This window comes from Lingula anatina, chromosome 5 (assembly GCF_051362555.1).
Source record: "Lingula anatina isolate TDL-2025a chromosome 5, LinAna3.0, whole genome shotgun sequence".
In the NCBI taxonomy this organism is placed as follows: domain Eukaryota; kingdom Metazoa; phylum Brachiopoda; class Lingulata; order Lingulida; family Lingulidae; genus Lingula; species Lingula anatina.
This window is the reverse complement of record NC_141771.1, coordinates 21,106,664-21,119,599: the sequence shown is the minus strand read 5'-3', so window position 1 is coordinate 21,119,599 and position 12,936 is coordinate 21,106,664. Positions and strand designations below refer to the sequence as shown.

The following is a 12,936-nucleotide window of genomic DNA, read 5'->3' as shown; positions in this document are numbered from 1 at the left end:
TGTAGGTTTTAATGCTGATGTTTTGATCCAATGTTGTGTGTAGGTTTTAATGCTGATGTTTTGATGTGAATGTTGTGTGTAGGTTTTAATGCTGATGTTTTGATGTGAATGTTGTGTGTAGGGTTTAATGCTGATGTTTTGATCCAATGTTGTGTGTAGGTTTTAATGCTGATGTTTTGATCCAATGTTGTGTGTAGGTTTTAATGCTGATATTTGATCCAATGTTGTGTGTAGGTTTTAATGCTGATGTTTTGATCCAATGTTGTGTGTAGGTTTTAATGCTGATGTTTTGATGTGAATGTTTTGTGTAGGTTTTAATGCTGATATTTGATCCAATGTTGTGTGTAGGTTTTAATGCTGATGTTTTGATGTGAATGTTGTGTGTAGGTTTTAATGCTGATGTTTTGATGTGAATGTTGTGTGTAGGGTTTAATGCTGATGTTTTGATCCAATGTTGTGTGTAGGTTTTAATGCTGATGTTTTGATGTGAATGTTGTGTGTAGGTTTTAATGCTGATATTTGATCCAATGTTGTGTGTAGGTTTTAATGCTGATGTTTTGATGTGAATGTTGTGTGTAGGGTTTAATGCTGATGTTTTGATCCAATGTTGTGTGTAGGTTTTAATGCTGATATTTGATCCAATGTTGTGTGTAGGTTTTAATGCTGATGTTTTGATGTGAATGTTGTGTGTAGGTTTAAATGCTGATGCTTTGATCCAATGTTGTGTGTAGGTTTTAATGCTGATGTTTTGATGTGAATGTTGTGTGTAGGTTTTAATGCTGATGTTTTGATCCAATGTTGTGTGTAGGTTTTAATGCTGATGTTTTGATCCAATGTTGTGTGTAGGTTTTAATGCTGATGTTTTGATGTGAATGTTGTGTGTAGGTTTTAATGCTGATATTTGATCCAATGTTGTGTGTAGGTTTTAATGCTGATGTTTTGATCTGAATGTTGTGTGTAGGTTTTAATGCTGATGTTTTGATGTGAATGTTGTGTGTAGGGTTTAATGCTGATGTTTTGATCCAATGTTGTGTGTAGGTTTTAATGCTGATGTTTTGATTTGAATGTTGTGTGTAGGTTTTAATGCTGATATTTGATCCAATGTTGTGTGTAGGTTTTAATGCTGATGTTTTGATGTGAATGTTGTGTGTAGGTTTTAATGCTGATATTTGATCCAATGTTGTGTGTAGGTTTTAATGCTGATGTTTTGATCTAATGTTGTGTGTAGGTTTTAATGCTGATGTTTTGATGTGAATGTTGTGTGTAGGTTTTAATGCTGATATTTGATCCAATGTTGTGTGTAGGTTTTAATGCTGATGTTTTGATCCAATGTTGTGTGTAGGTTTTAATGCTGATGTTTTGATCTGAATGTTGTGTGTAGGTTTTAATGCTGATGTTTTGATCCAATGTTGTGTGTAGGTTTTAATGCTGATGTTTTGATCTGAATGTTGTGTGTAGGTTTTAATGCTGATGTTTTGATCTAATGTTGTGTGTAGGTTTTAATGCTGATGTTTTGATGTGAATGTTGTGTGTAGGTTTTAATGCTGATATTTGATCCAATGTTGTGTGTAGGTTTTAATGCTGATGTTTTGATCCAATGTTGTGTGTAGGTTTTAATGCTGATGTTTTGATCTGAATGTTGTGTGTAGGTTTTAATGCTGATGTTTTGATCTGAAAGTTGTGTGTAGGGTTTAATGCTGATGTTTTGATCCAATGTTGTGTGTAGGGTTTAATGCTGATGTTTTGATCTGAAAGTTGTGTGTAGGTTTTAATGCTGACCCTGCAGAATGAGCCGCCCAACATAGACTCAGCAGCTGAGGACAAGGACCCGTATAAAAACTATATGGCAAACTATTTCGCAAGATGATAGCTGAGTGCTTTAAAAAGGAGCCAGAGAAAAGGTAAAACTGTCAACTTTGAGTATAATTATTAGCTCTGAATCATTTATAAGTCACAGTGCTCTTTTATTAAAGGCAGGAACTATAAGCATAAAAGTGATGGTAAAATGTGCTGAGAAGGTTACAGATGAGTGCAGTAAAGAAACTAAGTACAAAAGTGATGGTAAAATGTACTGAGAAGGTTACAGATGAGTGTAGTAAAGAAACTAAGTACAAAAATGATGGTAAAATGTACTGAGAAGGTTACAGATGAGTGCAGTAAAGAAACTAAGTACAAAAGGGATGGTAAAATGTACTGAGAAGGTTACAGATGAGTGCAGTAAAGAAACTAAGTACAAAAGTGATGGTAAAATGTACTGAGAAGGTTACAGATGAGTGTAGTAAAGAAACTAAGTACAAAAATGATGGTAAAATGTACTGAGAAGGTTACAGATGAGTGCAGTGAAGAAACTAAGTACAAAAGTGATGGTAAAATGTACTGAGAAGGTTACAGATGAGTGTAGTAAAGGGATTCAGTGTAAATATATGCATTGCCTGCAAAAACAAGTAATATATTAGTTCTTTTTGATTAACATCTTTAAATTATATTTTTCATGATGTTGCATTTACATGTAATTGTTACAAATTGAAGGTCGTATTTACAAGAGTGGTCCTAATACTGATTTGAAAATACATGTACAGTATGTGCCCATGGGCTGGTCTAACACATAATGTTTTTCTTTTCCAGACCAACAGCAAAACAGTTACTGAAAAATGAATTTTTCAAAAAGTCCAAGGTTGGTAACATTTTTCATTATCGTGACTCAGTACCTTATGATATGGCTCAGTTGTGCACTCCATTAATTTTGTTTCTTTTATATGTCATACTTAGATTCTCATTTTGATGATCATAAATCTTGTTAAGATAGTTGCTTTGGATTGCATTTGGTTTCAGGGCTATATAATGAAGGATTTTAGGTACAACTGGGTCACTATTCAAATATTTGCACCATCAATTTAGAAATGCAAAATTTCTCTGACAACACAAAGTTGGTGTACGTGTATGTATCTGTGTTTTTTTACATATTAAATGAATGATTTTGTCCTGAACAATTGAGAAATATTTTTTGTCTCCTAAACAGTTATGTAATTCATAATGATAAGCACTTCATATAATATTTGCTGACACAGAAATAACTGACCACATGTACAATTTTAGAACAATTGTTTGCAGAACCAAGTACATGGCTGCTTGCATTCACTGTAATTTCACTAGCGTTATTATTATTATTATTATTAATATTATTTGAGCAGGGCTCCCAGTCCTTTTATCATTTTTGTAAATGATGTTCCATGTATTAATGGTATAAACAGAGGGTATTGACAAGATAATGAAATTAAAGAAAAGATCAGTTTTAATGTGAAAATTTGGAAATGTCAATACAGGTAACTATACTGCTACAGTTGAATACATATAGGATTTCCTATGGTTTTTAGGACAAGGCACATTTGGTGAAACTGCTCACAGACCAGGGACCCCCAGTCAAGCCACAGAAGGTAAGTTCTGCTGGATATGAGCGCGTTCAGAACAGCTGACTAGCAGTTCCGCAGATCAAATATGTCTGACCCACTCAAGTGCTTGTTGTGAAATCCGCACAGGGAATCTATTCAGTGTCTAATCGAGAATTAAACGGCAAGCTTTTAAGTGGGTCACCATATTTGATCTGCGGACCTGATAGCTGTTTGGAATATGCACTCTGTCAGGTACTACATGTATATGCATGTGATAAAGGGAGAGAATACTGGGAGAAGAATTAGGTTGAAACTGACACTGCCTGGAAGTTAAGGTAGTCAAGGAAGATTTGTGGGGGTTCCTTTGTGGGTTGGTCAACAACTTATCTAAATTCTTCAGTAAATTACGTGTTTTATAGTTTTGTTGTCACAGATGTAAAATAAAAAACACTAAGTTTGTGAAGTATGCTCATTAAAAACATATTTTTCTCTATGTAAGACAATACTGATCACTAGAACTGAATGGTGTCTTTTGTTGTTGTTGTAAACCAATGTATTTCAATTAAAACAATTTGTATGCATTTAAAATTATAGCTTGTTACCAGTGTGTGTGAACTTCATTTTTGTTGAAACAGTACATGCTTCTGCAGTTGTTAATGTTATTAAACAGTTCTCTGAAATGGTTACCAAATGACATGTAGAAAGATATCAAAATCATAATGTGTGTGTAATCATATTAGTGATCTCAGTTTTATCCTTTTTTGCTCATAATCACAATAATAATCATGTTTAGCTCATAATCACCATTTCTGTAGTAAATATCTGTAGCAACAGATCTCCTCCTGAAATAACTGATATTCCAAAGCCATCATCAGGCAGTAGTACATGTATATACACTGTATACATAGTACTGTGATTCACCCCACAATCTCTGTAACCTGACCCAGTCCCCCGTACATCCAGCCTGAACATATCGCTACCCCAGTGTGACCTATATTGACCTTATCTTGTTATCTAAAGAGGGATATAAGCTAACACTGATGTGAAAGAGGAGCTGACACTGTAAATTAGAAGCACTGAAGTGGTTCATTTACCTGGATGGACCATATACTGCACTATGGACATCAAGGCACACATTTATATGGCTTTGTTGACTGTAATGTTAAATATTTGTAAGGGAGAGAAAATACTTCTTTTCCCATTCTCACAGATATTTAACTCTAGAACCATGAATATAGAGAAAATTGCCATCTTGCTAAGGGACAATAATCATTCTGTCAGTATGTTGGTCAGTGACCATTACCAGCCAAGCAGGAATATAGATGGTGTGCGTTTGATTCGGTACAAAATGCCGGAGGTGTGGATCAACCAAGGTGGAGAGCTGGACTTGACCACTGCTCTCAGCTACATTGACCAGCCGGCCATCCCTCTCCTCAGAGACACAGACATCATGGAGTTTACCCTGTGTGATGCTTTATTTGGAGACCAAACCTTAATTCAAAGTCTGAAACAGGAAAACTTCTCCCTCTATTTCTTTGATTTTGTAAACTATGGTCCAGGGATATTCCTGAATGAATACTTACAGGTGCCGTCCATTGTCTACTCTAACTATGGGTTCTGGAACTCGTGGTGGGTCTTCCACCAGCCTGTCTTCTACTCTTACATGCCGTTTCCTTTAGATGGCCTGTCAGATCACATGACTTTCTGGGAACGAATTCAAAACATATATGATCACTGGGAAGGTTCAAAGTGGATGAATGACAAAATAGAAGCTTTAGAGAGAAAACGATGGGAATATTTTCCCAATGAGAACTGGCCCCACATGCGACATGCTTTTGAACGTGTTTCGCTGGTCATTGCAGCCAATGTCCATTTTGCTTTTAATTACCCGTGCCCTGTCATGCCTCATGTCAAACCCATCCCTGGTCTCCTGTGGACACCACCCCAACCTCTGTCTCAGTATTACAGTGACCTGGTCTCCTGGGCTGATCACGGCATTGTTCTCATGAGCTTTGGTACCTTGGTTCCAACCATGCTTGAAGAAAAAGCAGAACTTTTTGCCAGAGTATTTGCCAAACTTCCCCAGAAGGTTCTGTGGCGCTACAAGGGAACGCCTCCCAAATCCCTGGGCAGGAATACCCACCTGGTAGAATGGTTCCCCCAGAATGACCTCCTGGCCCATCCTGCCACCAGACTGTTCATCAGCCACTGTGGAGTGAGCAGTACATGGGAGACGCTGTACCATGCTGTCCCTGTGGTGGCCATTCCTCTGCTGTTTGACCAGCATCACCACGCCAGAACACTAACAGACAGGGCTGGGGTGGGAGTGAGGCTGGCCTTTAGTTCCTTGACTGAGGACATCCTGGAGATGGCCATACACAGTGTTCTGGAGAATAAAGTGTTCAAGGAAAATGCAGTTAAGCTCTCAGAGCTCCTCAAAGACACCCCCATGTCTGGACAAGATGAACTGTTATATTGGATAAACTATGTCATACACCACAATGGCTCGGGTCACTTTCACTCACAAGCAGCTTACAGACTGAACTGGGTCCAGTATTTCTTACTGGATGTCGCCGTCGTCATGGCTATGCTTGCTTTCAGTGGTATTCTTGCTGTAGTTCTCATGGCTGTGTTTGTGTATAAGTTGTCCAAGAGAGTACTGCGGCCTTTACTTTTTAGAAGGAAACTGAAAACTACATGAATGGCAGGGGCGTAATCGGGAAGGGGGGAGGCATGGGTAAAAATAAAATGAAAAAATATTTAAAAAATTATAAATTTCAATGGGGATAGAGGGTTAAAAACAATCAAGAACAATCTTCCACTGACGCTCTTTTGCGAACGAACTCCTTTGAATGAGAATGAAAATTGCCTTCTCATTTCGCTTAGACCGAGAACGATCGCCGGTGTAGTGTGCCGTAGAGTTTAGCCCTTTCAGAATCCGGCGGACCCTAAGTTTTAAATCTGAAAGTCCGGGGGACTTCTTATATTAAAACGTACAATCCGCAGACTTTCAGATTTAAAAGGAACAGTCCGCTTTGAATCGCAGGGTCCCCCATACTGTTGCACTTTAGGCAAAAGAAAATGGAGTTTCATTCGTACCCATAATATTCCTTTTTTTTTTGCAATCTATACGCTTTATACGTTTCACTGAAGTTCTATTGGTGCAATTTAATAGTGACCAATTATCAATAAAAATATAAAATTTATTGAATTAAAAAAAGACAAGAATACAGAAAGCCTGTTTTAACTGGGTGTTTATTGTTTAAAGTCTTCTTTGTTGTACAAAATACTGAATTGTGTCATTCTTTACCTGGTTTCAGCTTCGCCTTCAGCTCTGAAATACAGAAAAATCAACGTGCTGTAAATGCCGTCCAAATTGATCATGAAAACGCAATGACAATAAATATAAAGTTGATGTTTCAATAGCTAACATTGTTTTTATAGAAGGATTAGATAAAAGTTGCTATTTACATTTTGTAAAATAATTTAAAAGAAAAATCACCTATTTTCTCTGTACTGCTTTAGTTGACCAGCACCCACAGCCCTCTTAAACTTTTTCCAGTGTAAATTTTCCAGAACATACGTGCCGTTTGGCTTCTTCACCACTATTATGTATGGCCCCATGTACCTTGGGGCAGCTTTGCCCCCCTTTCTATCTTCCCTTCTAAGGTTTTTCTTAAACACTTTACTTCCAATCTGAAAGTCCTTCATGAAAAATATAAAAAATTGTATGTATTATCGATGGTTAAAACAAATCTATGCCACACACCAGTGAAACTACGTACTATAAAGAAAATTACACAATATCAGTGTATTTGATAAAGATATAGATTTTCTGTGAAAGTAATACAATACTTAAGTTTTAATTCCTTAGTGTATCATTAGCAAGAAATTAATTCCTACCTCACTCTGGTGTCTCAAGTCGTAATTTTTTTTTTTTTTGCCTTTCTTGGGCAGTACGGATGTTCTTCTGTGCTGCATGTCTGACTATATTGAGGAGGCGGTTTACGGTTTCTACCCTGGAATGCACATCTTCCACAATATCACCAACTTCTTCATCAGTTTGAAGACTTGGCTCCCTGAAATGAAGTGTATTGGCAGTTGTTATTATTCAAAATGTTGTTGGCATTAGATCTGTCATATTGTCAGCACTGTGTACAATGAAAAAAAACACAGTGTTAATCTATCAGTCAATGTACATAGAAATAAAACTATATGATTGTTTACAACTGCAACTTATAATAAAAGTGAATATCTAAATTGTTCTTTTATTGATTTATAACAGTATATTTCAATTTGCTGTGATTAAAATACATACACTCCAAACATCAAGAAATAGGGACTCATCTTGGTGGAATCTTGTATTGCTGTGTTGTAGGCAAATACACAGCCTGCTAGGGTCTCGTCACACTTTTTTGGGTCGTCGTATGACTATGCCATACTATTTTGAATGGTCTGGTTGAATCTCTCTGTGTTTGAAGAGCAATAAAGACAAAGAGCATCATCAATGCCGATAGAAATCAGTATAAGAATGTGAGGTACTATAAGGTGTAAACTTTATAAAGTAAAAAAAAAACACTGTAAAGGTGTTTATAAAAAAGCGATTTCGAAAAAAAATTATGTTACATTTACTATGTGTTTGCGTTAAAATTCGAACTGGCACTTATAGGGAAATTTCAAAATTGATTAAATAATGAAAAGATCATTGATTTAGTTGGAATGAGGCAGATCAACTCACCAGTTAAGCCGTTTGACTGTGGGTGATATGGGGAGGTTACTTGTCTTCTTGTTTTAGTTGTTTTATAAATCTCATCAATGAGGTGGTTGTTGAATTCCCGCCCCTGGTCAGAAATGATCACACTCAGGAATCCTTATCTAAATCAGATAATTAATAGCATTATGAAATAAAATATTAGATAACATTACTTTAATATATTATCTCACTAAAATATGTTATTTAATAATGACGAGATACATAGATAATGATTCATAGGCAAAATGAATAAGTTTTGGCACTATAGAATAAAACAATGACATCATCATGAGTTCAAGGAGGTATGAAGCCACTTCAGTGGCACATTTGCTCTTAAAAGGTTTTTGCCGAAGCATGTTTTGTCAAGTAGCGCAACACTGAACAGAAGTACTTGTTTCCATTGTACGATTCCTCCATTGCCTCAAGGTCAATTCCAATCTGACAATAACATAAATATAAAGTAATATCTGTGTTAAAGGAAAAAGGCATTGTGGGTGTGTTAAATTTTGGCCTGTCATATATAATAATTGATGGATAACCATTTTATAATCGTTATTAAGCATTTTTTTAAATATAATTTTAATGTGTAATTATTAAAAAGGGGTAACTACCTGGCTCCATGGCTTACAATAAGACACTGGTACTGGGTGGAGAGGAGGGGTGGTGTTCTTAGCTTTTGGATTTTGCATTTGACATCTATGGCACCTAGCTATGTATTTTTTTACCAATGACGGCTGGGCGATTCGCTGGGAAAAGCCTTGCTCATAACCATATATTTATTTAACTGATCAGCTTTTCTCAGATAATTAAAGTTATATAGCTTAATTTGTACAAATTTTTGAAACATTGGACTAGAATTGACAAAATGATTAATGTTTAACTATTCTAAGTCATGGAATTTGCCAGGCTCTTCAATATAATTTTCAGTTTTCTCAGTTATATTGTTCTTTTTCCAGGGTACCCTTACCATACTCTACCTGTCTGTGGATGGACCCCCCTGACCCCCCCTCTAAATCCGCCACTGTCCAACACAAAATTGACAACTTTAGGGACATTTTCAGCTGTAGCATGTGCATGGGTAAGGTTATATTACGGCAACACAATCAAATATTCATAATAACACACTTTGCAATTAATATATCTCTGTTTTAACACAAATAAGTGAAGAAAAAAAGGCATTAAGTCAATTGATTATTTTTTAGTGGGCAGTCTGTTTTACTAGGGAATTATATTGTAGACTGATATAATTCCCTGGTTTTACAGAGGAACTACAGAGCAAAGCTGTTGAGTGAAGTTGATTCAGATTAGGATCAAGTTTTGGTTTAAAGTTCTTTTCATTTTTTGTGTAACAGCAACTTAGCTTTTCCAATAATATTGTTGACTTAAGTGTTGCTTGTTTGACTTAATCCAGGCATTCTCAGGTCTGCTGTCTTCAGCAGCTGCTGTCAGTCAATATTGATTTGCCAGACCTGCATAGAGAGATGGCAGACTACATGTACACACCAAAGGGACACCTGTCCATAGTGTAGGGCTTAAGCTCTGCTTTCGCGCCACTCAGGGGCCTTGAACCAATCCTGGAGGCACTGAAACTTATATCTGAGGACAAAACATCCAGGATTGATTGGCTCTTTGGATTTCATAATAATTAAAAAAATTTTTTCTTCTCAAAGTTATTTACAGAAACAGGTTAAGATTGCATTCAGATTCACACACTGTACTAGCTGGGTTGGTCCAACTCTGCAGGGGAATCTCACTAACTATCATGCGCTGATTAAGCTGATTCCACTAAATGCACTGTTGGGAGAATCCCCCCCCCCCAGAGTTGGACCGACCCAGCTGGTACAATGTGTAAATCTGAATGCACTCTAAGAACCCATTGGAATCAGCTGAAATATTTGTCCCAGTGCATCTGAAATACTTATTTTACCTAAAAACTGAATTGCATAAATAAAATTGTCATAACAGTGGTATCACATTTTTCTTTACTGTTAAAATGACTGTTTTTCCAAGGTTTATGGAAAGTCTCCATAACTTACAATATTTTGCCACTTGATAGTGAGTTTAAGTGTTAATTCTGTTACCAGTTTTGGCCTCTCAGCTTCAAAAGTTCACGCTAATGAACAAATGAAAGTAACAACTGTATTGATAAAACAATTCTTAAGGGGTAAACAGCTTGTACCAGTTCAGTAAAAAAATATATACAAATCTGGTTATATAGTTTGATATTGAGCCTTAACACAAACACAATTAGGAAAAAAAGGAAAGTGACAATATCACTCAAACTATGATCAGAAGTCTCTGCCCTTACAAAATATATACAAAGTAAATGTACAAGGAATGGGAAATTTCTTGTCCCATTAAAATCAAACACGTTTTCAGCTAGTTTTTGCTAAAGATAAATGTGTGACTTGATCATCCAGAATTGTTATTTGCGATATTTGAAGTGCATCATTACGGCATTTATTGGACTAATACAAGTGTGACTTCATATGACAAATAGAAATGCGTATACCTCTTAATAGACAGGGCAAATAGTCTTGTTCTCAGTGCAATGTACAGAGAAATATGATCGCCCAAAGACCAACAATATGGTAAATTTGCCGCGAGAGTATAGAAATTAATATTTTCATGATTAGGCCACTTATTAAATGCCAGACTTGGGAGGGGGGGGGGCGTGCCTCTCGCTTATACGTTTTGAAGTAAGGAATATCAGTCTCAAATTTTATATGTAGAAACGGGAAAAATGAGTACGCTTTCAGTCAAAATAAAATAAACTGGTGATTCATTTCATTTTGTGGAAAATGCAATCTTCGCTGAATTTGGATTTTCTTGTTATTGTTATTTTTCACTTTTTTATTAATTACATAATCTATAGCTAGTGGTCTAAAACTTATTTTCGAACCGGTCATTTAATGTGGACATCCCTAATCTAGCATATGTCCCTTCAATAGAATACATGAAGCTACTCTGTGTCAGTAAAAAGGGATAACAACTAAAGGAATAACAACTGTTTGACCAAATAAAACACGGATTTTCCTGGAGTAAACGATTTCCCCATACTAGCCATTGGTCAATGAATCCATTCCAACATGCAAAGTTTATCCATAGTTTTTTCTTTTTGTGATACTACAAGAAGAGATTATTACGGAGGTATAACCATCAATGCAGAAGATATCTCTAATTATGAAAATCACACTATGTTAATATATGAAGATGTAGATCATCACTTGTAATGACATGCATCTCGGAAACTCGTTCGAAATAGGGAACATACCCGCACTATTTTGCAGAAAAAGTGACGAATCTCACAGATGGTTTTATTGGGTATTGGAGGGGGCGGGGCCCATTTTGGCAAGTACATGATGTGGATAAACATCGGTGGTTCTGTGATATAATGTTCACCTGCTACGCGGGCAACCCGGTTCGATTTTCGGTCAATACTATTACTTTATACTAATATCTAATTTGGAAAAGTGAATCATAGATCACATTCTTTTCCTTCTTTCCCTTCAACAGCCTGGAAAAAAACAATAGGAAACGACAACTTACAGAACTTTTTGACTCCATGCACACACGTGACAGACGCGCCCTCCAATCCGCAAGATACTATACAAAATAATAAAATGTGGCTTTTATTTTTTACTATGATTAGCTTATTCATTTGTTCGTACAAAATACCTGCGGGCCAAGGGTCTGGGCAGCAACAGCAGCCATTAATAAACAATCTGTGGGTAGTATTTCGCTAACGCCCTATTGGTTCTACAAAAATTCTGAACCAAATTGGATGAGATCCGATCGATGCCATGAGTATTACTCCTGATCAAACTCCAATAAACCTCTCAGAAAAAAATATTGGGGGAGGGGGGTGGGTAACTCCCTCATAGTAAATTTGTGATTTTTCATTGGTGGTTAGAATCACCGTTTTAGTATGAAATTTATGCTGAAGTAAAATTGTTTGGCGAATTTCACATGCTTCCTGTTAAAACACAACCATGAAAATGTAAGTGTCCAATATGGGTACTGCACGAGTTGCGCCAAGCATTTCAATGTTACGATTTTACATCTCGCACAGACGTTGATATTTGTTCTTAATGTATACTTAATGTCACATTTGTACAGCAACTCTCTACTGAACAAGACTAAAAAAGTGTCATCTCTTATCCAAAATTGACCCCGAGACGTTATCATCATCATCATCATCATTTAGAGCCTATAGTGTTCCACTGTTGGACAAAGGCCTCAGCATGCTTTTTCCATTGTTTCCTATCCTGAGCCTCAGATTTCCAGTTTGGCCAAGGTTTCTTCTTCCAAGACTTCCAGTAGTCATCTAATTCATCCCTCCATCGTTTGACCGGCCTTCCTCTTTTTCTTTGTCCATACCTTGGGGTCCATTCTGTAAGCCTGATTGTCCACCTATTGTCCTTCATTCTTTTGACATGTCCTGCCCACCTCCATTTCATTTCTTTAACTGTGAGCAGTACGTCCTTAACTTTGGTCTGTTCACGTAACCATGCATTCGTTTTCCGCTCTCTTGGATTGATGTTCAACATAATTCTTTCCATCTTTCTCTGAGCTACTTGAAGCTTGTGTTCCATGGAGGCATTCAGTGCCCAGGTCTCTGAACCATAGGTGATTGCCGGCAGCACACAAGCATTGAACACTTTCTTTTTCAGGCAGGTAGGAAGGTGGCTCTTGAAGATGTCATTGTGTTTCCCATATGCTGCCCATCCTGCTTTTATCCTTCGTTGGATTTCTTTCTCCAGTGTTCGATCACTAAGGCTGAACCGTTGCCCA

The 12,936-nt window shown here is 36.8% G+C and overlaps 1 protein-coding gene across 1 annotated transcript; it reads left to right on the top strand.

Annotated features, from left to right (window-relative positions):
- Positions 1-1,767: 1,767 nt before the first annotated feature.
- On the top strand, positions 1,768-10,640 carry LOC106164772 (serine/threonine-protein kinase OSR1-like). The gene is made up of 5 exons (XM_087013987.1): positions 1,768-1,901; positions 2,626-2,674; positions 3,375-3,434; positions 9,099-9,220; positions 9,554-10,640. Exons 1-4 carry the CDS (start codon positions 1,864-1,866, stop codon positions 9,141-9,143), a joined length of 192 nt encoding a protein of 63 aa, XP_086870113.1. The 5' UTR covers positions 1,768-1,863; the 3' UTR covers positions 9,144-9,220; positions 9,554-10,640.
- Positions 10,641-12,936: the final 2,296 nt, after the last annotated feature.